This window comes from Euphorbia lathyris, chromosome 2 (genome assembly GCF_963576675.1).
Source record: "Euphorbia lathyris chromosome 2, ddEupLath1.1, whole genome shotgun sequence".
Lineage (NCBI taxonomy): Eukaryota > Viridiplantae > Streptophyta > Magnoliopsida > Malpighiales > Euphorbiaceae > Euphorbia > Euphorbia lathyris.
The window spans coordinates 142,830,667-142,853,750 of NC_088911.1; the positions used below are offsets into that span (position 1 = coordinate 142,830,667).

The 23,084-nt window shown below is 33.0% G+C and overlaps 2 protein-coding genes across 6 annotated transcripts; one reads left to right on the forward strand and one right to left on the reverse strand.

Annotated features, from left to right (window-relative positions):
* The first annotated feature begins 631 nt into the window (after positions 1 to 631).
* Positions 632 to 10,263, forward strand: LOC136220210 (uncharacterized). 4 transcript variants are annotated; one of them, XM_066008001.1, is made up of 7 exons: positions 633 to 932; positions 2,188 to 2,277; positions 5,221 to 5,472; positions 7,252 to 7,397; positions 8,368 to 8,511; positions 9,272 to 9,325; positions 9,417 to 10,263. In XM_066008001.1, the coding sequence occupies exons 4-6, from the start codon at positions 7,286 to 7,288 to the stop codon at positions 9,310 to 9,312; spliced, it is 297 nt and encodes a 98-aa protein (XP_065864073.1). In that variant the 5' UTR covers positions 633 to 932; positions 2,188 to 2,277; positions 5,221 to 5,472; positions 7,252 to 7,285; the 3' UTR covers positions 9,313 to 9,325; positions 9,417 to 10,263. The 4 variants fall into 4 exon arrangements, with proteins under 4 accessions (XP_065864072.1, XP_065864076.1, XP_065864073.1 ...); XM_066008000.1 differs by lacking the exon at positions 5,221 to 5,472 and having other exon boundaries at positions 632 to 932; XM_066008004.1 differs by lacking the exons at positions 2,188 to 2,277; positions 5,221 to 5,472 and having other exon boundaries at positions 632 to 932.
* Positions 10,264 to 17,795: 7,532 nt separating this feature from the next.
* LOC136220211 (uncharacterized) lies at positions 17,796 to 22,664 on the reverse strand. Of its 2 annotated transcripts, none has more exons than XM_066008005.1 (8): positions 22,499 to 22,664; positions 21,035 to 21,204; positions 20,308 to 20,451; positions 19,452 to 19,519; positions 19,288 to 19,338; positions 19,134 to 19,193; positions 18,584 to 19,042; positions 17,796 to 18,445 (listed from the first exon to the last, which is right to left on the reverse strand). In XM_066008005.1, the coding sequence occupies exons 2-8, from the start codon at positions 21,144 to 21,146 to the stop codon at positions 18,395 to 18,397; spliced, it is 945 nt and encodes a 314-aa protein (XP_065864077.1). In that variant the 5' UTR covers positions 21,147 to 21,204; positions 22,499 to 22,664; the 3' UTR covers positions 17,796 to 18,394. The 2 variants fall into 2 exon arrangements, with proteins under 2 accessions (XP_065864077.1, XP_065864078.1); XM_066008006.1 differs by having other exon boundaries at positions 20,308 to 20,479.
* Between the last annotated feature and the right edge of the window lie 420 nt (positions 22,665 to 23,084).

The window sequence follows — 23,084 nt, forward strand, 5'->3', positions numbered from 1 at the left end:
GGAGAAGATAGAGATTGAACAGAAAATACATAAATTATCTAACCTAACATTTAATTTAACCTAACATTTAATTAAACTAACCTGTTGGAGATGGTGGCCGCCGGACGGCCGGAGATGAGAGGAGTGGAGGCGTCGACGCTGCTGGATGGAGGAGGGAGAGGAGGGGCGTGCCGCGTGCTTGCTGGAGAGGAGGCTTGCTTTGCGAGATCGACGAAGGAACTCGAGGAGGGAGGCGATGCTTTGTAAAATCCTGTGCGTTGCGTTTTTGTTATTTTTGTAAAATAAATCATAAACCAAAACTACGTCGTTTTGAGAATTTTTTTTTCCCCGGGGATGGGGGGAGGGGCAAATGCCCCATTTGACCCCTAAATCCGCTCCTGATTGCATGCATATTATGAATTTAAAAAAATAAAGCTAGATGCTAAATTTACTAAAGCATGTAATTAAAATTGAAGAAAGTAAAGATCCACCGAAATTAGAATAGGACCCAACCTATTTATATCGTACACTTTTTGAATCAGGGATTAATTTCAACCATTTGATCAATTGATTAATCTTGATCAAAGGGTTCAAATTAAAGTTTGATGTTATAGGAGTATAAAACCATTTCTTTTTCAGGGTTAGGTAGGGTTTTATTTCTTATTTACCTTTCATGGCTGCCGGTTCTCCTTGCTCCGCCGCCTTCTCTCTTCTCCGTTCTCCTTCCTTTTTCTCTCAAAATGCAACCAGTCCTAGGTTAAAGAGATCCCGTTGCTGATCGTCCAAATCATCATCGACCTCCTCGTTTCCACGAAAGCTTCTCTCGGATTTCTACTCTTTTCGTGCAGATCCGTTCACACCGGAGGCCGACGAAGCAGTTAACGACAGGGATGGTGTCACAACGGTGCTCTTCCGATCGGCGGTCCGATTGTCCTTAAAAGCGGCTATCCACGGTGAGTTCTATCCTTCTCTTCTTCTGATCTGCCCCATTTCTGCTTAGATCTGTCGATCTAACCTCAAATCTTGACAGTTCTGAATTTTATTTCATCTTTCTTTTTCTGATCGAAGAAGTTAGCAGTTATTTCGTTTCATTCTGATATTGTATATGCAAAAACAGGACATAATCCCTATGTTTTGGATTTAGCAGTTATTTCATTTCAATATGATATTGAATATGCAAAAACAGAACATAATCCCTATGTTTTTCCCTCCCATGTTTGTTTGATCATGATCATGTTTTCGTGTTTCCTAAAACGATTCTATTAAGCCCAATAATTCATTGAAGCAGTTGTTTTTGATATGTATTCAACAGTCCTACTGCATTGTCAATAACCTCTGTTTTTTTAATTTTCTATACCCTAGCTGATTTATAACGAGTTCCATTTTTTTAGATATCTAGGAGCCGAGCTTTGGCCTTCTCAATTGATTCGCTCGAGTGTTTGTTTGCTTGTGCTTTTTGTGAGCATGTAAACTAGCTTGATAATTGTCATAAACTTGGCTCCTGAGCTTCATGAACATTATAACCGAGTTTGTTCATGACCTTGATCTTGAACATATAATCGAGCCTTCTCATGAGCTTTCGTGTTGAGTTTCAATGCTGCGCTCAAGCTTCGCTCAAGCTTCGCTCAAGCTTCGCTCAAGCTTCGCTCGTTTACTCAAGTCTGACATAATATAAGCGGCTCGGCTCATATCGGGGACAAACCGAAATTTTCTAGGTTTAAATAAAATTTTCTAGGTTTAAATAATTTATTAATCCATTTATAAGAGACCAAACAATGCATTATCAAAATTCTAAAACATAAGTGTGATAGGGGACTAATAAATAGTTTATTCAATTTTCTGTTACATGAATTTTCCTTTATTTGCATAATGCAGCAATAATTCTATTGATATGGTATATGACATTCTTTTCATTGTTTAAAGATACATCAGTTTTCGTCATTAATGTGTTCAAACAAGTTAAACCAAACAAAGAATGACAAGACAGAGTTTTTGTCACATTCTTTTTCCAATCAACTACTTTGATTTTCCCATACAAATACAATGAAATAATTTCCCATTGCAGAAAAATGATTCTTTTTGCAGTCTTCTATTTGTATGTACTACGAATTTGGTTTCTACACTCTATAGTTTTCTACTACTCAATTTGAATTTGATTTAATTTGTCTACTAGTTCTATAATTTCTTTCCTTTTCAATTTTAATATAGAGAGGTTGGAAATGAATGCACCTCAATCTGAAGATGGCGACTAATGAACCATACACCACTATTTGGCATGGGAGGTATAGGAAAAAAAAGGTATTTATAACTCTTAAATAAAACCGAAGTGGGTTTTGCTATTGTATTTGCTCATTGCTTCTATTTTTCATATGTTTTCATCCAATCCTGTTTTATTTTCTTTTGTTTGGTTAGAGTTCAAGAGAATGGTTTTATTAGTATAGTTTGTTTGCTTTTGAGTTTTGGTAATCAAATTTTGTTTATTACAATGGAAGATTCTACATACTTTTTATATTTCGATCCACCTATGGACACTTCACATCCGAACCAAATTCTATGGGGCGAAGAATAAGAGTGAAGGGGCCGCAGCTCCCAGCTTGGTGTAATACATGAATCATTTCTATGATTCTAACTGCGATTAGATTTTGGGGGTCGCAAGGACGTTGACCCATTCTTAGGGAAGAAATAAAGAAAAAATTGAAAATTACCTACGAAGTCACTAAATTTGATCTACATTGATTAATTTGAAGAAAACAAAGTATATGAGAGCATGAAGAAAAATGTGATTATGTTTCTCTATTGGTGCTCTAAATCCCTAACCAAATAACCTAATTACAAAGAACACTGAATTGAGGTAATTTACATTTTTTTATGCTGATGTGTCAATTTAGTACGCGTGTCCCATTATTATTCGACATATTACACACTAGAGGTCCAATTTAGTCAAGTATAGGCATGTGATAGGTACATAAAGCTTGAGATCATGTAGGAATAAAGTGAGCTTTTAAATACATACAAATTCAATTATGTCCTTTTATTAATGTGGTTTACTTTGTCTTGGTTGCTACACCAATAATCATGCATTCTTTATTATCTCTTATATTGTTCATGAATTTTATTAGAATCTTACGATTCGTTATTCGAATCTTATGATTCGATTCAATTCAGCTCTATTTATTTCAAGTTGAATCTATAGGGCGAATCTAAATTATAATAGAAGCTTACTACTCGCGGTTTGAATCATATGATTCAATTTGATTCAGCTCTATTTCGAGCTGGGTCCTCATCATTGTTCATCAAAAACTTCAGCACTAACTACTAAACTCAATCTCCTTCATTCCAATTGTTATTTATGATGTGATCAACTCAAACTAGTTCCATTCGATCATTACCAAGTTGACAATAAGGCAACAAACAGAGTTTGAAACTTTCCATCTCCACTAAGTTATTCAACAGAGTCCAATTTGTTAACTAGTTTTATTAGGATATGCATTAGATTTTAAATTTAAGTAATTCATTGACATGATTTCTTTTTTGACATTAAAATTGCATTTCTAGACTAATATTTGATAATATTTTAAATTCAACATGGTAAATATTTTTTTTTTTTGTAGTATTATGAATTTGAATCGAATCTTACGATTTGATTCGATTCACAAAATGTGGATTTCGATTCATGAGTCGTATCCCTATTTGACAACTTGCTTCTTTTGGATTGGCTGGCCTTCTTCATAAAGTTATACAGCATTATAATTAGGGTTGATAATGTCAGATTCTAGCATATTGATGTGTTTGTGAATTACATATATTACTTGTTATACCATAAATAGTAATGTAAATTTTAGCTGAGTGCTCTTGTGATTGAATTCTCTTATATTCCCATAAGTAATGTTTGTATTGGGATTGATTATGCATTACATAGATTACTAATACTTAAACGTTAAAATTTTAAATATTATTTAGTATTTCTTTTTAATATTTCGATTAAACAATATAATCAAAGTTTACTTAGTATTTAAAAAAAATACAAACCTCTTCACTATTATCAAGTTCTTACTGCATGGTTTATGTTGTCTGATTTGATGCTAGTTAACACATCATTTTGCCTTTTGTATACCCATTCTCCAGTGGTCGAGTAATTATCTCGGAATTTAAACAGTCCAATAAAAGCTATGTTATCTTTCAATATTTGTTTGCGTTCAGAAATAGTTTGAGGGGTTCATCATTAACAAATTCAAATGTAAGTCCACAGTTGTACAGTGGTTTGATGGTCCGGTCTTGATGCCAAATCAAATATAATTTAGTTTTTAAATCAATAACTTAGTTTCATTTTTAGAATTAAATATGTTTTTAAAATTATACTGTAGGTTTGATGCCTTGCCTTATTCCGGAATAGGGGAACTCAATCTCTATTGTTACACCTTTTGTTTTCAGTCAGTTTAAAAGGCTTTTGCAATCTTTTGCTTGCTTGAGGCAGTCCTAAATTCTCAAGCGTTGCATATCTATACCGCTCGAGTTTAATCAAACTTTTAGGCAGTTATCTGTTGCATGATATTGATATTTGCAATTTTAAAAATAAAATTCAAATTTTATGTTACAAAAAAAAAATGCATAAATGACTAAGAAAACAAATAATTAATATTTAGGCTCAATTTGCTTATAAGGTTTGAGTATAAATTTTTGACCATTAATTTTGTCTTTTTGGGATGAATGCTCGCAAAACATGAGGAAAAATTCGTGAACTTGCTTAAAGTTAAACCTTAAACCTAAAATAACAAATTTTTCTTTATATGTATTTCTATACCAAAATTCATCTTGGAAAGATAATATTAATGGTCGAAAATTTATATGCAAACCTTACAAGCAAATTGGCATTAAGTATTAATTGTTTGATTTTTTAAGTCATTTATGCATTTTTGTTTGTAACATAAAATTTGGATTTTATTTTTCATAATACCTGTCAATATTATGCAGTAGTTAACTGCTTCGAAGTTTGGTTGAACTAGTTTGGTTGGACTCAAGTGGTATAGATGTCCTGCGTCTGAGCATTCAGGACTGCCTCAATCAAGTGAAAGATACTATAATAATGTAGAATAATGGGGTGTCAATTAAGGATGAGTTCCCGTGTTATAGAATAATGTAAGACAATCAAACCTACGACATGGTTTTAACTCAAACATATTTAATTCTACAAATAAAACTAGATTATGGATTTAAAAAGTAACATATTTGATTTGACATCAGGACCGGAATATCAAACCACGATACAATTGTGGGCTTGCATAATGTTAATGATGGAATTCCTGAAACCATTAAAATCAAACAAAAATTGAAGGATGGCAAAGCTTTTATCGGACTGTTTAAGTTCCGAAGTGATTAATTGACCGCTGGAGAATGAGTATACAACGGGCAAGGTGATGTGCAACCTTGCATCAAATCAGATAACATGAAGAGGCACTTGATCTTTCTAAAGTCTGAGAATTAAGGAAAGGAAAGGTAATTTCATTTTGTTTTTTTTTCATATATTCTACTTTTTATAAATTTGTTGGATTTTTTTTTTCTCTAGATAAAACGTGTGTCATATATGCCACTGCCAACACTTTTGATGCTCGATGGAGACTATCTCAATGGAAGGTTGATCCCTCTCGAGACTCTGAGATTATCAATCCAGCACGCAATCGACGTTTGTTCGGAAACTAGTGATGTTAGAAATCAAGAACATCACTAGTTTCCGGACAAGCATCAATGGCATGCTGGATTGATAATCTCGGAGTCTCTAGATAGGGAACAACCTTCCATTGAGCTAGTCTCTCGAGTATCAAAAGTGAGGGCGGTGACATGTATGACACAAGTTTTATCTGGAGAGAAAAAAACCCAACAAATTTCAACGATTTTATAGAATGCAAAAAGCAAAATCAAGGTGCCATTTCCTTGATTCTCAGGCTTTGGAAGAATCAAATGCCTCTTCAACCTTAGAGGAACACAAATAATTTTTTTTGCTCTAGTATAATATCGATGATCATGTATATCACCTATTTGGATGGGTTTTTCGAGGAGGTTGTAGTAGATATTTGGTAAATGGAGATCATACTAACTCTAAATGATACATGCTAAGATGTATATACATATGTTTTCCTATTTAATGCTGAGATGTATATACATGTTTTCCTATTTTTCTGGCTGTTCATGTGATTACTAATAACTAGTGGATAAGACCTCACTGTCAACATTCATATTCAAGATCCTCAGTGAAAAAATTCTATAAACAGAAACAACACTATTATGACATGGGTCAATTCCACTTTTACAAAAAGTCTTAAACTTTCTATTTGGATGGGTTTTTCGAGGTTGTTGTAGTAGATATTTGGTAAATGGAGATCATACTAACTCTAAATGATACATGCTAAGATGTATATACATATGTTTTCCTATTTAATGCTGAGATGTATATACATGTTTTCCTATTTTTCTGGCTGTTCATGTGATTACTAATAACTAGTGGATAAGACCTCACTGTCAACATTCATATTCAAGATCCTCAGTGAAAAAATTCTATAAACAGAAACAACACTATTATGACATGGGTCAATTCCACTTTTACAAAAAGTCTTAAACTTTTCTAAATTAATCAACTGGTTTGATTAATAGCAAAAGCACTTAAAGGGACCTTATGTTGGGTTGTCAAACATCATTGTTTGATGGGCTCTGCTTGATAGTAGAGAGGGAAGTTCTCCTCCTGTGGCGGCTCTGCCTTTTTCTTTATCTTCTCTATCAGATAAATAATTCATTCATCTTCTTCCTTTTCTTTTGCAGATTCTTATTTCTTATTAGAGTTTCTAATTAATCTGACTTCCTATCAAAATGTCAAAGATCAATTTCACCGCTTAACCTCCTCAACTTATTTAAAATGACTTATTCCCCTCCTAAACTTCTTTAAATTTGGTTAGAATGATCTATTAGCTCATTGAATTTGCTTAAATTGATATATTAACATCCCGTAGAGATTAGAATGATCTATTAATCCATCGTAATTGCTTAAAGTGATACACGTTTTAATTTGTCCAAATCCTTTCTCAACTCTCCAAACTTGCTTATTTTGTAACAACTAAATACAAAAACCATAATACTAACTCTCGATCCTCATCCATTCAATCTCTCAAACCAGCAACACTAACTCTTATAATAGGTTGAAATGTAGGAAAAGTGAAAAAATTACCTCTTGAATAGATGAAGACGTATTTTTAGAATTTAGGTTTAATAAGTTTTTGTATTTAGTTGTTACAGAATAAACAAGTTTAGAAAAGGAACGATGCGAGGAGGAAGAAGTAGCCAATGCTTGACCATGCACCAACCATGGGCTTCCCTGTTGATTTATGGAATCAAGCGCATTGAAGGCAGGTCTTGGCCAGCTCCTATTCGAGGTAAATCGTCTCTTCAACTTTTAATTGTTTCTTACAATTATCAATTTAGGGTTCTTTTTTTTCTTTTGGAAAGAAGGAAGGATTCTGCTAATTGATTGATTATTTTGTTAATTAGAAGCTTGAAACCACTCTTCTGTTTTCTTACTACTTTTTCTGATTTTCATTATGGTGTTATGTGGGATTTACTGCCGATTTTTCCTTTCATGCTGCCTATTATTTGAAGCTTGATATTTTAGTTTTTATGAAATAGGTACCCATTATGGTGTTTTAGATTATGGAATTGGAGATTCTCCATTAATTGTAATGCTGAATTTCTTTTTGTTGATTGGATAACTTTGAATTGCCGGGAAGGAAGTTTACAAGACCCATGTCCTTTTTTTTTGGTCTTCTTGAGTAAAAATTCATGTTGGATGTCTATTTAAAGCATAAAAGAAAATGGAAATGTTTTATTCTTTTGAGGTTCAGACCTTTTATTTGGAAAGCATTCTGTTCAGAGATTTGAATGTTGAGATTTTATCACGAGGAGTAAAGCATGACTTGATATTCTTTACAGATTAGTAGAAGTAGGGATGATAATTTTTAACTCCTAACACATGCAGCTTAAGGTGTGGAATGTTCATTCTAAGTTACATGTCTGCCTTCCAGTTTGTCCCAATTTTAAATTGATAGTCAAATCGCAAACTGTTATGAATTCCATTAAAAGATTTGAATGGAATAAAATAAGTTGCATGTTCTGTTTTTAGACTCTAAACTTCCAATTTATGTGCCCAAAATTTTAAATTGAGAGCTAAAGCTGAGCAACGGTTTATTAGAAGACTCTCCAAGCACTCGTACTTGCTTCGGAGGCAGGTCTACAACATTTTCAATCCATTTAACTAATGCTAAAATAAGTGCACTTTTCTTCATATTCTCCTTCTCATGACCAAATATGTTATTTGTTATGAATTATCTCATATCTTGTCTTTTGAAGGCCGCCTTTGGATTCATGCTGCAAGTAAAGTTCCAGAGGAAGCTACAATTAAAGCAATGGAGGATTTCTACAGGGAAATCTATGCGGTGAATGGAGTTACTGATATTAAGTTTCCAGAACATTACCCTGTTTCAAGACTTTTAGGTACTTGGTTTGTTGTATTTTTCCAGACTTGTATTTGTTTCATCTAGATGAGTTGTGTTTGTGAAATGTTTTATAGTGGCTTGCTGATGCTTCTCTGAATCATTATGTGTTTTTAAACATGGGTGCTTTATGATCTTCTTCTACTTGTTTTGATTATCTTTTTTCTCTTCTATTGGTAGTTTAATGTTTACTGAGAAAGGAAGTAGCAAATTGACAAATGTTTCATTTGACGAATTCTTGTTTGTCAGCATTATTCCGCCTTCCCCCGGAAGATTCTGTATATTTCATAGACAAGGAGAGATTTCCATAAAAATTAATGAAATTTATGCTGTTTGTAGGATTAGCAAGCCTTAGAGCAAGTGCTTTATCCATATGTTGATGGCTAATTTTGTGTATGCTACCGTATTTCAAGAGTCACCCTTCTCCAATGATTGTAATCAGAATGCTAGATTTAGGGATGTAGTGATTAGACCATCTAGTATGCTACCGTATCTAGTCATCTATAGATGCTTTCCGTGTGTTGGTTGTGCTCTTTGTATGTCCATTATATGTCTTGATTCAGGACTTGAAATGTTGCAGTTCATTTTGATGAGCTCTGTTTGGCTAGTGTATATTCATTTTGGACTGTGGACTAAAAATCGAACATGAACTATCAAAATTGTAAAATTATTTTCGGAACTTTCTTTGACACTGTTTGTTAGCTCCGTCTTTCATTTGGTCCAAAATTTTGATAAACTTAATTATTTATGTATTTTTATAGGGTGTGTTGAAGTGGTCGGCAGGCTTCCAACGTGTTTATAATTTGGAAAAGAAGGTATGTGTTGTAAAAAAAGTAAATTTGCAGCCTAGTTATTCATATGATGTTGTCAAGTTTGATATTCATGGAAGGTTTGTAACTTTGACAGGTATATGAGGCTGCAGTTAGAGGTCTGACCCCAGTGAATGGTCCGATGCCAGTAAGATTTCCCCTTCCAAATCCTTGTGATCCCTTTTCCTTAAAACCCGGGTCTATTACCTCATAAATCATCTCAAATGGAGAAATCATCAAGTCTTAGTGCAGCAATTGCTGGTGCTCGTGCAGCAGCTACCCAGTTCAGCAAGAATGATCAAAATCGCCTAACAAATAATATTCAGAATAACAGTTCTAATTCCAGGAGCAGTGACCAAGTAAAAAGCAAACCACTTTTTGAAGAGCATAAAACACTACAGAATAGCTGCTTAGATGAAGTTCGTAATGATGAATCTTCAGAGCTAAATGATGCTAAGCGAAGCGATCATATCTAGGATGCGGGAACAAGTAGCCATAGTCGGAAACTAAGTCGGAAACTACAACAGTGCAAGAACAGGAGTATTGGAAAGCTGTGGCAATGAAGGAAGAGCTTAAAAGAGAACTAGAAATTGCGAAAAGCAATCTGAATCTGATGAAGAATAATGGAGAGGGCTATTGGTGGGAATCATCTATTGAAACAATGGAGAAGGAATAACTTGAAGGTTATAAGAAATCGCTTGAAGAATTAAGCAGAATGTTCTGAATAGGATTGGAGATATTTCAGTTACTGATTTCTTCAGTTTATTGGACGATGAAGGTGCAAAAATATCCCTAACGTTTTGGGTCAGAAGTAATTTTACCCCTAACGTGTAAAATGGTGCTATTTTGCCCCTAATGTTTGTAGCCAAGAGCAATTTTACCCCTAACGTTGTTAATTTGGGTCAATTTCAAACACTATTATAAAATACAGATATTTTTATTCATTATTTTGCACCAATTGCATATCAATTCATTCTAAAAAAAAAAGAATTTCAAGTTTTTTGTAATTTAACAATAGAATTAGAGATTAATATTTATAAATTCGGTGAATTTTTTTTTTGTTTAATTTGTACAAAAGACAGTATATTTTTTTTTTACATCCCAACATATGTTTATGATTTGCTACTGATAAAATGATACACATGAAGTGTAGAGGATAAGATTAATGACTTAGAAGATTGTTTGATGAATTATTTCTTAAATTGATTTAATTTATTAACATTAGGGGTAAAATTGTTCTTGGATATAAACGTTAGGGATAAAATTGCACAATTTTAAACGTTAGGGGTAAAATTGCTCCTGACCCAAAACGTTTGGGGTATTTTTGCACCTTAAATCTTGTTTTATTTTTGTTTTCATTTGAATGTAACTCTGTAATGGTTTTTCAATTAGTTGCGAACTTCAACTATCTTGCGGTTTTTAATGTCTTCAAGTTTATAATTTGTTCTTAAATTTCATGATTAGGGTTTATATTCAAATTATTAATTGATAATAATGTTTAGTTTGATGTATTCTTTGAACATTATTGTTTCATTGTTTGATTTAGTTTAGTTTCATTGTTTAATTTGTGGTCAAATCTAATACTTGATTAAATTTAGTAAAATTTAATCAAGTATTATTCCAGTAGTTCCTATTTGATATTTGTGATGATAGTCAAGTTTTCTGCAGTTACTAATAAAGAGTTTTTAAAACTCAGAAACCATCACATTATCATTTTCAATGATAATGAAATCATCAATGTACAAACTAATAATTAAAATTTTTCCTGCTCCAGCTTTGATGAAAAGTATGTGCTCATAATCACATTTCTCAAATCATTCTTTCATAAAGTAAGCTTCTATGTGACTATATCAAGCTCGTGGAACTTGCTTAAACCCATAAAATGCCTTCTTTCAACTCTGTGGCTTCTTTCAACACATAACCACAAGGCTGCTCAACAAAAACGTCTTCTTTCAACTCACCGTAGAGAAATGCAGATTTCACATCTAGTTGATAAATGGCCCACCCTCATTGAGCTGGAAGAGACACCACCAATAAGATTGTTTCAATGCGTGCCACTAGTGCAAACACTTCAGTATAATCTACCCCATACTACTGAGAGTATCCCTTCACTACAAGCCATGCTTTGTATTTGTCAACTTCTTCACTTTTTAAAATTTTGTTTTATAGATCCACTTCACTCCCACTTTCTTTGCTTCTTTAGGTAATTCTATTAGTTCCCATGTCTCGTTTATATTTATTGCTTCAATTTCCACATCCTTCGCCTTTCTCCACTTTTCGCTTTATATTGCATCTTCAAAATAAATAGGATCAGCAGCAGCAAACATGGCAAATTGAACTTCATTATCTTCTTTTGAAATTCCATCTCCTAATGTGTAGTCTTGCATCCAAACCGGTGGTCTCCTGTTCATCCTCGCTTCATTTGAACTAGAAGAACTTTCAGTCAAGGATTCAAAGGAAATATTATCCCCTTCCTCTGCTTCTTCTTCATCAGTTGCATCAAAATCAGACTCACTTTTATCTTCATTGGCATTAATTGCAGCTGCATCATCCTTTTTGTCACCCCAATCCAAGTCGCACTCGATTGCTTCTTCATATTTTTTTCCCAAATCCCAACTTTTGTCTTCTTCGAACACAACATCTCTACTTATTATGATCCTTTGTGAAGTAGGATCATAAAGTCGATAAGCCTTTGACTCCTCACTAACCCCCAACAAAACATAAACTAAGCTTTTATCATCTAACTTCGTTTGTTAAGTGTCAGGAACATGATCCTATTTATTTTGAAGATGCAATGTGGGACTTCGATTCAAGACGTGCACCATCCAAGCTTCTTCAGGAGTCTTATTTCTTACAGCTAATGTGGGACTTCGATTCAAGACGTGCACCATCCAATTAACTACTTCAGGCTAAAAGGTCTTTTGAATCTTCTTTTCTGACAATGGTTCTATTTTTGCGCTCCGCGACTCCATTTTGTTGCAACGTATAGTTGTCAACTGTCTTTGTATGTCGTTTACATCACAAAATTTCGTGAATTCTTGTGATGTAAACTCCCCTACTCGATATGCACGCATATCTCTAATGTGTGTGTTTGTCTCCTTTTCAACGTGAATTTTGAATCTTTTAAAAGCATCAAAAGCTTCTGATTTTTCTGCCAAAAAGAAAACCCATGTTTTCTACTAAAGTCATAAGTAAATGTGAGCAAATACATTTTCTTGCTGTTAGCCATAGGCTTGATTGGTCAACAAATATCAGAATGTAAAAGTTGAATAATTTGTGAAGCTCGCCAAGTACTCTTCTTTGGAAAAGGATCTTTTTGCTGCTTTCCTATCAGACTTCTTTGCACAGCCTTGAGAGGGACTGGAATTGAGGTAAATCGTGCACCATTTTCTTTTGTTGGAGAATTTTCAACCCTGTAAAACTCAACTGCCTATATCTGCAATGCCTAAGCTGCCCATATCTTCTGTAATTGTGTTGAAGCAAGCTGATTTTAAAGGTTGAGATATAGCATGTAGCACAAACATTTTATTTGCAGACATTTTTGTATCCATGATCAGCCCCTTTTCATTATGAAACACTTTACACCTTCCATGTTGAAAGAGAATAATAAGCCTGTTTTCTTGCAACTGCCCAATGTATAACAAGTTGTTCTTCAGCTCTCGTATATAGAAAATTCTAGTGATTATATGTGCCATTTTATTCACATGTAGCCTGACATTGCCCTTTCCCATTACAACCACACTTGATTTGTTTCCCAACTTCACATAATCTCGGAAGTCTCATTCAGATAGAAGTATTCTTTCTTCCCACACATATGATTGCTGCATCCGGAGTCAAGAAACCATAAATCTTCATTTTTGTCGTTGTTCATATCCACGTATGCCATAAACAACATCTCTTCTAGAGCTTCTGCATAATTGCCCTCTTTTTCCTTGCTTTTACATTCCCATTGGAAATGCCCCAATTTATGACAATAATAGCATTCCACTGTGCTTTTGTCAAAGTTTTTTTTGCCTCTTCCCCGACTTCTACCTCTGAAACTTCCACGACCACGACCCCTTCCTCATGGCTGTTCTCCATAAGTGATTTGCAAAGCATGTTCTTCTTCAATAGGAGGGCTCATACGTTGTTCATGCACGAGCAGACTACTTTGTGATTCATCAATGATTAAGTTGTCAATATCTTATAACTCCTTAACCCTAACATTTCAAGCCAAGTGTAGATTTAGCTCTAACATATGAAATTGTACAAATTTAATCCTAATGTTTTAAACGAAGTGCAGATTTTACCCTAAGGTATGAAATTGTACAAATTTAACTCTAACATTTTAAGCTAAGTGCAGATTTAGCCCTAATGTATGAAATATTTTTTTGAACTTATCTAAAATATTTTAGACAGTTTTAAAAAACTAAACCTACTACATATAAATTAATCACAATTTTTTTTTTAAAATTACCTAAAATGTGTTTTTAATGCACTAAATATTTAACCTTAACGTTTCAAGTAAAGTACAGATTTAGCCGTAACGTATGAATTTGTGCAAATCTATAGGGTTAATCCCTTGTTTGACTGTTATTTAGCCACATCAGATCTTCTAAACCAGTTTGTTGGTAAATAACAGTCAAACAAGTCTTTTCAAATTTTCGGTAACGTATGATTGAAAATTGATCTTGCTTGGAAACATTAAGGTTAAATATTTAGCTAAAATATTTTAGACAATTTCAAAAAAAATTGTGATTAATTATATGTAGCAGGTTTAGTTTTTTTGAAACTTTCTAAAATATTTTACTGTGTTATTAATATTAATTACAAAAAGAAATATATGAAACTGCTTCAGTTTATCGACAAACTGGTTTAGAAGGTCCCATGTAGCTAAATAACAGTAAAACAAGTCTTTTCAAATTTTCGGTAGCGAGTGGTTAAAATTGATTTTGCTGGAAAACGTGAGAATTAAGTTTCACAATTTCATACAGTTTCACAATTTCACACGTTAGGGCTAAATCTACAATTCGCTTAAAACTTTAGGGTTAAATTTGTACAATTTGATACGTTAGAGCTAAATCTGTACTCCGCTTAAAACAATAGGGTTAAATTTGCACAATTTCATACGCTAATAACGCACTAAATATTTAACCTTAACATTTCAAACGAAATGCAAATTTAAAATTAGTCCTAACGTATGAAATTTTGCAAATTTAATTCCAACATTTCCGAGTAAGATAAAATTTAAATTTTATCCAAAATTTTAATAAAACAAAAATTCAATAATATAGTTTCATTTATTTTTTCTTCATAGTTCTACTTTTTTTTATGTACTTTTGAGGTCTAAATGGAGATTTCCTCGATCATTCTGAGATCAAAATACAGATTTTCTATGATTGGAAAAAATCCAATTATGGTATCCATAAATTAATTCCTAATCTGAATTAGCTACTTTATTCAATTGATATAATTAATATGTGACATTCTTTGATTTTTTCCATAAATATATTCAACTTTCTATTGAACGTTCCTTCGTAAACATGTTATGCTTTACTCAATGTATATATTATATATAGGTTTTCTATGACAGCTTTTGGTTAACCCAAATATCCTAGTTTTTTTTTTTTTTTTTATAATAATGCATATATATTTCATTAGATAATCATAGAGTACATGAAAATAGTAAGATTAAAACCTTACCCATACATAGGCCAAAGCCTAATATAAAATTTACTGGAATAGAAAGACTACAAAGAGCAAAAGATACCACAAAGGGAATAAAACGACTACAAAGAGCAAAAAATACCATAAAAGGAACAATGAAAATAACAGGACAACAAAACTCATACTTCTCTTGAATCCAAATCCACCGAAAACAACTGCAAACCAATCATCATCATCTAATTTCTTCCGACCATTCGGATCTGAGTCATTTCTGTTGGTGCAACCCCGTAGATCTATGGATCTACGTATAAGATAATACGCTTCCGATTTTGCTAAACCCGGAAAAAGTGTAAATGGGAGAGATATAGCTCACAATGCAGATCAAACGGAAAAAATTCAAAGAAAAGTATGAACTTTAACGGAAAAAAGAAACAAAACACTAATAAAAGCTAAAAAGTAGGAATAGAGTCATAGATGGGAGGAGGAAGAAGGAAGACAATCTTCCTTCTCCCTTCTCTAGATCTAGCTTCTTTCTAGTTTCTTTTTGTTAAAACTGAAGTGAGACAGGGTTTGGTTGGGAAGATTGAAGAAAAGATAAAAAAGTAGAAGAAGAAAGAAAGAAAAGAGATGGGGGCAGGCGGAGTTTCCAGAGAGAAGAGAAGAGATGAGCCAAATATCCTAGTTATACCATGGGCTTAAAGTATATGATATTGGTTCTATTTTTGTCTTTTGTATCAATACTTGGAGATTGGAGATAGAATTTTAAGTAAAGAAGAAGATTTAGAATTGGAACTAGAAACCATTCAAGTGATTATATTTCTTAATTACCTTAGATAATGCATATATCTTAATTTATATATCAAATCGATTTCTGATATATTTAAAATATATATTGTTGTATTCTATAACAATTTGCTGAATATTCAATGTAAATATATTATAGTTTGGCGACGTTTATTTTGGGAGTTTCAAGAAAAGATAAGAGAATAAAATCTATTATTGCATCTTACCTATTGATTCTTTCATAATGTATAGACAACCTATTGAGATACATATGATTTTGTGGATTTTTACCAATAACCGGCGTTTGATGATCCATTAATGAAGAATCATTCTTTCCATCCTCAAGTTTTATTCCTCTCTCAATGTATTAATTACTGGATCATAACCAACTTGATACTAATAATGTTACAATTGAATTATGCAGATGAAACCTACTTCATATCATGGAGGAAGGAAATCTAAAAAATTTACATCTTATTTTAGACCTGAAAAAATATGGGTGAATTTTTACTGGATTTTTTACTGTTCCCATTAAAAAAATCACAAAAGATGACCTGTTCTGAGCAAAACTGGCTGCTAAAATATATGCATTAAATTTGAATCTACAAACTACTGAAAGACTTGGAGTTCATGTAAGTTAAATTAATCACCATTATATTATATTACATTATACAAAAAAAAAAGTTAAGTAAAATATTTGTTTTTAGTCTATATAATATAGTTATTTTGAGTAATTAACTTTTTTCAAGAGAATTAATTAATTAATTATTTAATGGCTTAGTTTGCCGTGCTTCATACACCACGACTTGGAGCTAAAGTGAAATATTATGGAGCTGGAATGCATAACAAAGTATGTAACCCAAAGTTAAATCATGATTCTCAGTATAGTTCGAGTCAACTTAAACTCCAAAACGGGCATGAAAGTATTATTTTTGGATGGACGGTAAGTTAAATAACTAGAAATTTATTTTTAGCTTTCAATTTATTAACATTAATTCAAGAAATTTTGATTTTTGCACCTCAGGAGCATCCAAGAGTATTTGGAGATTCTAAAACTCACTTCTTTATATACACATATGTAAGTTCATTACTTAATTATATTAAAGTTTTTCATTAATTTTTTAACTGAAAAAAAAGCATATGTGATCTTATATTAGCTAATTAATTACTAACATTAATTTTTGTTATTTTTTTAATAGGCTAATAACAAGCATTGTTTCAATGATCATTACGGTTTATTTATCAAAACTAGATCTGATATACCTCCTGATTGGGCTTATGATCCGGTTAGTCCTACATGTGGACCTTTAGTACGCTCGCAAGAACTCTTAGTTCAGAAAGTAAGTGACATGTTATGTCTAATTAAATTTTTTACAAAGAAAAAAACAAGGAGAGTTAGTTGAATGTTACTAAAGTATGAAGTTATATGGATTTATTGCATATGAATATTAACATGGTGTACTCGGCATGTTCTTAATTAAATAACTTCATAGTCCTTTCTATTGTAAAATTATTCTTTTTAAATCATTATAGGATGAAGCGAGTGGAAATTGGATTCTGAAATTAACACATGATGAAAAACTTGGAATCTGACCTTCAAGATTTTTTACGCAAGTTTTGCTACATACGTAGAATGGGGAAGAGAAGTGTATAGTCCTTCACATATTCCAAGTCCTGAAATGGGTACTGGAATTTCTCCCACTCAAAACCGTAATTGTTTCGGACTTTGTCTCAACTTGAAACTTGTTAAGGAAGATAATAAAATTATTCCTGCTATGTCTCTTGTTAAGTACGAAAACATTATTGGAAAAAATATTATCAAGTTAAATTAATCACCATTATATTATATTACATTATACAAAAAATAAGAGATGAAAACTTCAATTTAGTGAGGAACAAAAACTTCAATAGAGATCCTAGAATCAATATGTTTGCCAGTTTCCTTGAGTCGTTTTTAAAAATAGAATCTCGAGTTTAATACACATGAAAAACTATTCATTCTCGTATCAAACCACATTAGTTATATACAAACCAAAAGCTCTAAATATCATGGACAAGGTAATATTCATTCTCATATCGGACCTCATATATAAGTTATTCATTCTCGTATCAAACCACATACATTATATACAAAACAAAAGCTCTAAATATCATACATAAGGTAATAACTTATGGTGAATACAATGTGATCTAGTATAGACAGCTAAATCATGAACAACCTTAGACTAGTGTAAACTTACAGGTGATAAAGAGTTATGACAAGCAAAACTTGGATCTTCAACTGATTTGAACATCTGCTAACTTGTAATTAACTTCAGCCTTTTAACTGCTACAGCAAAAATCTATCTAGCAGGCAAAGCAGAGTTTTTGGTATCCAGTTGCAGTTCGAGAACAGATCAAGAGTAAGCCAAGTCCGATCGATCTTAAAGCTACGAGTTCAGGGTAAAGGAGTAGGTTCGAACAAAAATACCGTGACCTAAGATAAGGAACAGTCAAAGCAGGGACTTAGCTGCGCTACATCCCTTTCAGTTGGTCTACGGTGGCATTGTAGAGAATCCCTGCCCTCTTTCTTTGTTTTCCACATTTTCCATTTTCCTCTATCGATATAAAATTTATCTTGCCCTCGATGAGGATCATTAGGTCGGGTCAGAAAGTGGTCTGATTCCTCTTCAATGAATTCACTGCTACAGCAAAAATCTGGAGATAAAAAGTTGGAACTTAGCATGGAATTGAAACTGAAATAATAAACAGACGCATAAAAAATATAAAAAGGTTTAATGTTAATCTATTTTTTCTTTCAAAAAGCGCTAATTGTGATCCGAACAAAGTTCACACCTTAGCAGAAGCTCCAGCAGTCCGTTTCATATCTGCACCAGCTCGACTATGGCTACTTGTTCCCGCGTCCTGGATATGATCGCTTCGCTTACCATCATTGAGCTCTGAAGATTCATCATTAGGAACTTCATCTAAGCTGCTATGCTGTAGTGTTTTATGCTCTTCAGAAAGTGGTTTGCTTTTTACTTGGTCACTGCTCCTGGAATTATAACTGTTATTCTGAATATTATTTGTTAGGCGATTTTGATCATTCTTGCTGAACTGGGTAGCTGCTGCACGAGCACCAGCAATTGCTGCACTAAGACTTGATGATTTCTCCACTTGAGATGATTTATGAGTTAATCTCTTGGATATAGACCCGGGTTTTAAGGAAAAGGGATCACAAGGATTTGGAAGGGGAAATCTTACTGGCATTGGACCATTCACTGGGGTCAGACCTCTAACTGCAGCCTCATATACCTGTCAAAGTTACAAACCTTCCATGAATATCAAACTTGACAACATCATATGAATAACTATGCTGCAAATTTACTTTTTTTACAACACATACCTTCTTTTCCAAATTATAAACACGTTGAAAGCCTCGCATCTCAAATGGAACTAGCAATTTCTGAAAAAAAATATATATTTAATAAAAATTAGAGTAAATATAAAATAGCAAATAAGAACACTTCTAAAAGTCAGGGTAACTGCAGAGGGCACACCTGTGGCTGTTCACAAAGCCAGCAAAAATCTGTTTGTCCCTCTAACCTTACCTGTATGTAGGTTAAGAAAAACTCCAAATCAGGGAACATAGTTTACATTTAATCAATTAAAGAAACCAAGTGCATGGATCTAGAAAAGGTCAGAAACTCGAATTTTTCCCCACCCCTTCAGGTATGGCTTCCCAGCTTGCTACTTCTTCACCTCTAACACAGCCGACCACTTCAACACACCCTATAAATATACATAAACAAATAATTAAGTTTATCAAAATTTTGGACCAAATGAAAGACGGAGCTAACAAACAGTGTCAAAGAAAGTTCCGAAAATGATTTTACAATTTTGATAGTTCATGTTCGATTTTTAGTCCACAGTCCAAAATGAATATACACTAGCCAAACAGAGCTCATCAAAATGAACTGCAACATTTCAAGTCCTGAATCAAGACATATAATGGACATACAAAGAGCACAACCAACACACGGAAAGCATCTATAGATGACTAGATACTACTATACTAGACGGTCTAATCACTACATCCCTAAATCTAGCATTTTGATTACAATCATTAGAGAAGGGTGACTCTTGAAATACGGTAGCATACACAAAATTAGCCATCAACATATGGATAAAGCACTTGCTCTAAGGCTTGCTAATCCTACAAACAGCATAAATTTCATTAATTTTTATGGAAACCTCTCCTTGTCTATGAAATATACACAATCTTCCGGGGGAAGGGGGAAGCATTATTATGCACACTACTGCGGAATAATGCTGACAAACAAGAATTCGTCAAATGAAACACTTGTCAATTTGCTACTTCCTTTCTCAGTAAACATTAAACTACCAATAGAAGAGAAAAAAGATAATCAAAACAAGTAGAAGAAGATCATAAAGCACCCATGTTTAAAAACACATAATGACTCAGAGAAGCATCAGCAAGCCACTATAAAACATTTCACAAACACAACTCATCTTGATGAAACAAATACAAGTCTGGAAAAATACAACAAACCAAGTACCTAAAAGTCTTGAAACAGGGTAATGTTCTGGAAACTTAATGTCAGTAACTCCATTCACCGCATAGATTTCCCTGTAGAAATCCTCCATTGCTTTAATTGTAGCTTCCTCTGGAACTTTACTTGCAGCATGAATCCAAAGGCGGCCTTCAAAAGACAAGATATGAGATAAAATCTGTAAAGAATATCAAGTCATGCTTTACTCCTCGTGATAAAATTTCAACATTCAAATCTCTGAACAGAATGCTTTCCAAATACAAAGGTCTGAACCTCAAAAGAATAAAACATTTCCATTTTCTTTTATGCTTTAAATAGACATCCAACATGAATTTTTACTCAAGAAGACCAAAAAAAAAAGGACATGGGTCTTGTAAACTTCCTTCCCGGCAATTCAAAGTTATCCAATCAACAAAAAGAAATTCAGCATTACAATTAATGGAGAATCTCCAATTCCATAATCTAAAACACCATAATGGGTGCCTATTTCATAAAAACTAAAATATCAAGCTTCAAATAATAGGCAGCATGGAAGGAAAAATCGGCAGTAAATCCCACATAACACCATAATGAAAATCAGAAAAAGTAGTAAGAAAACAGAAGAGTGGTTTCAAGCTTCTAATTAACAAAATAATCAATCAATTAGCAGAATCGTTCCTTCTTTTCAAAAGAAAAAAAAGAACCCTAAATTGATAATTGTAAGAAACAATTAAAAGTTGAAGTGACGATTTACCTCGAATAGGAGCTGGCCAAGACCTGCCTTCAATGCGCTTGATTCCATAAATCAACAGTGAAGCCCATGGTTGGTGCATGGTCAAGCATTGGCTACTTCTTCCTCCTGGCATCGTTCCTTTTCTACTTTTCTTCTACTTAGCAAATCAATAATTTGCTAAAACTGGTTTTCTGCACAAGTCAATTTCACTTTATAACCTATTTGGGAAAATATGAGTTCTATTCCGATACAGGAATTAATTAAACATAGTCATAGGCAATGATAAAAATAAAAATAAAATAAAATAATGAATTTAATTATTCCAATATCTTTTAAAATATAAAAATTAAATTATGAAATGTGTAGTAAGAAATAGAGAATATATATTTGAAATATGTTGTTAAAACTCGCTATTTGGGCAATCTTATATATATATATATATATTATATTATATGATATTATATTTAAAAGTTTTTAAAATTTAATTCCTACAATTTTTCTAACTCTATTCTAAAATACCTCTATAGCTATTCACCTAAAATTCTAACAGAATTTCATATAAAATGAAGTGAATTAGATAAAAGTCAATTTCAATTTCATGTATAAAACCTATTTGGACCAGTGGCGGATCCAGGATTTGAGGGAGGGGGGCAAATCTGTATGTAAAATTTTTTTAGACAAAATAGCACTAATTGAAAGGCATATACATAAACTTCAAACACACAAACTCATCCATCAAACCAATTAGAAGAATCAAATAAGTCCCTGACTTATACCACAAACGCCATGATTTTTTTTTTGGCTTAAGGCCCAATTTGCACCCTATACTTTATCTTAAAACTCAATTGAATCCCTAATCTCCCAAAATCATCAAATAAGTCCCTGACTTATACCATTTTCATCAATTGAAACCTGTCCAAACGGTAACAGTAACATTGGAAACAGTTTGGGCAATTCTTCTTCCCCAATATAAATAGAGCAAAGGCCATTGACCTCCATTAACAGGCTTAGTTCAGAGGGCTAAATAAAAATAAAAATGAGTATTATGCTTTTGGCTTAAAGCTCAAATTGCACCCTAACCTTTGTCCTAGAAATTAATTGGATCATCAACCTCTCAAAATCATCAAAATAAGTCCCTAGTACAGGAAATGTTAGAGTTTAGGATTATATATTCACAACACAAGGCATGTTTTGGCAGCTCCCCAAGTGCCAAAACAACAATGTCACGGGTCACAAAACTTCACCATTTTTAATGACTCTTAATGTTCATCTTCAGCTCTGTATTTTCTTCTTCTCTCTCCACTCCACTCCACTCCACATACATACATAAATACCAATTTGACATACAATACATACATACATATAAGCTATCATCATCATAAAATTACCCATCTATCATCATCATCAAATCATCAAATCAACCTAATTTATACCAATTTCACACATGATTCATGAATTAAAATTAAAGGGTAAAAGTTAACTAACCTAACCCTAAATCTGAAATTGACGTATTGTTGGAGATGGTGTCCGGCCGGCGGCAACACTACTCGATCGGTCGGAGAAGAAAGACGTTGGCCGGACGGGGAGAGAGGAGGAGTTCAAACAGTGGTGGAGGAGGGAGCTCGGCTGGCTGCGATTCGTAAAGAATCGATCTGTCTGCTGCTGCCTCTATATACTGCTGCTGGTTCTTTTTAAATTAAAAGACCACAATCAAAACCACGTCGTTTCCCCTGATTTGGACAATAAGAGTTTTATTCGGATAAGACCTCTTCAGATAACGATTCCGTTACACGCATTAAATTTTCAGTCCTAAACTCTCAAAATGAAAAATTACTAATATAATTTAGTCGATATATATAAATTTAAATGTTATAAATATTGACATGATTAAATGATAGCTATATAATAAATAATAAAAATAAATTAATGAATTTAATTATGTGAATATTTTTTTAAATATTTTTTTTTGGTAGAAAAGGAAAAGAAAAACGAACAACAACAAACTACCCAGGAATTAGTCTAGAAAAGCTAACCCCAATCCTATCTTCTAAGAGAAGATGAGAGATGAAAC

Excerpts from the sequence above, each read along its gene's own strand:
- LOC136220210 (XM_066008000.1), top strand. The coding sequence starts at position 2,231 with ATGAACCATACACCACTATTTGGCATGGGAGGTATAGGAAAAAAAAG. Across the intron at positions 7,398-8,367 it reads TTGGCCAGCTCCTATTCGAG|GCCGCCTTTGGATTCATGCT; the intron begins GTAAATCGTCTC and ends TGTCTTTTGAAG. Across the intron at positions 8,512-9,271 it reads CCCTGTTTCAAGACTTTTAG|GGTGTGTTGAAGTGGTCGGC; the intron begins GTACTTGGTTTG and ends GTATTTTTATAG.
- LOC136220211 (XM_066008005.1), bottom strand. The coding sequence starts at position 21,146 with ATGCCAGGAGGAAGAAGTAGCCAATGCTTGACCATGCACCAACCATGG. Across the intron at positions 20,452-21,034 it reads TTGGCCAGCTCCTATTCGAG|GCCGCCTTTGGATTCATGCT; the intron begins GTAAATCGTCAC and ends TGTCTTTTGAAG. Across the intron at positions 18,446-18,583 it reads CTGCTGGAGCTTCTGCTAAG|ATTTTTGCTGTAGCAGTGAA; the intron begins GTGTGAACTTTG and ends TTTTATCTCCAG.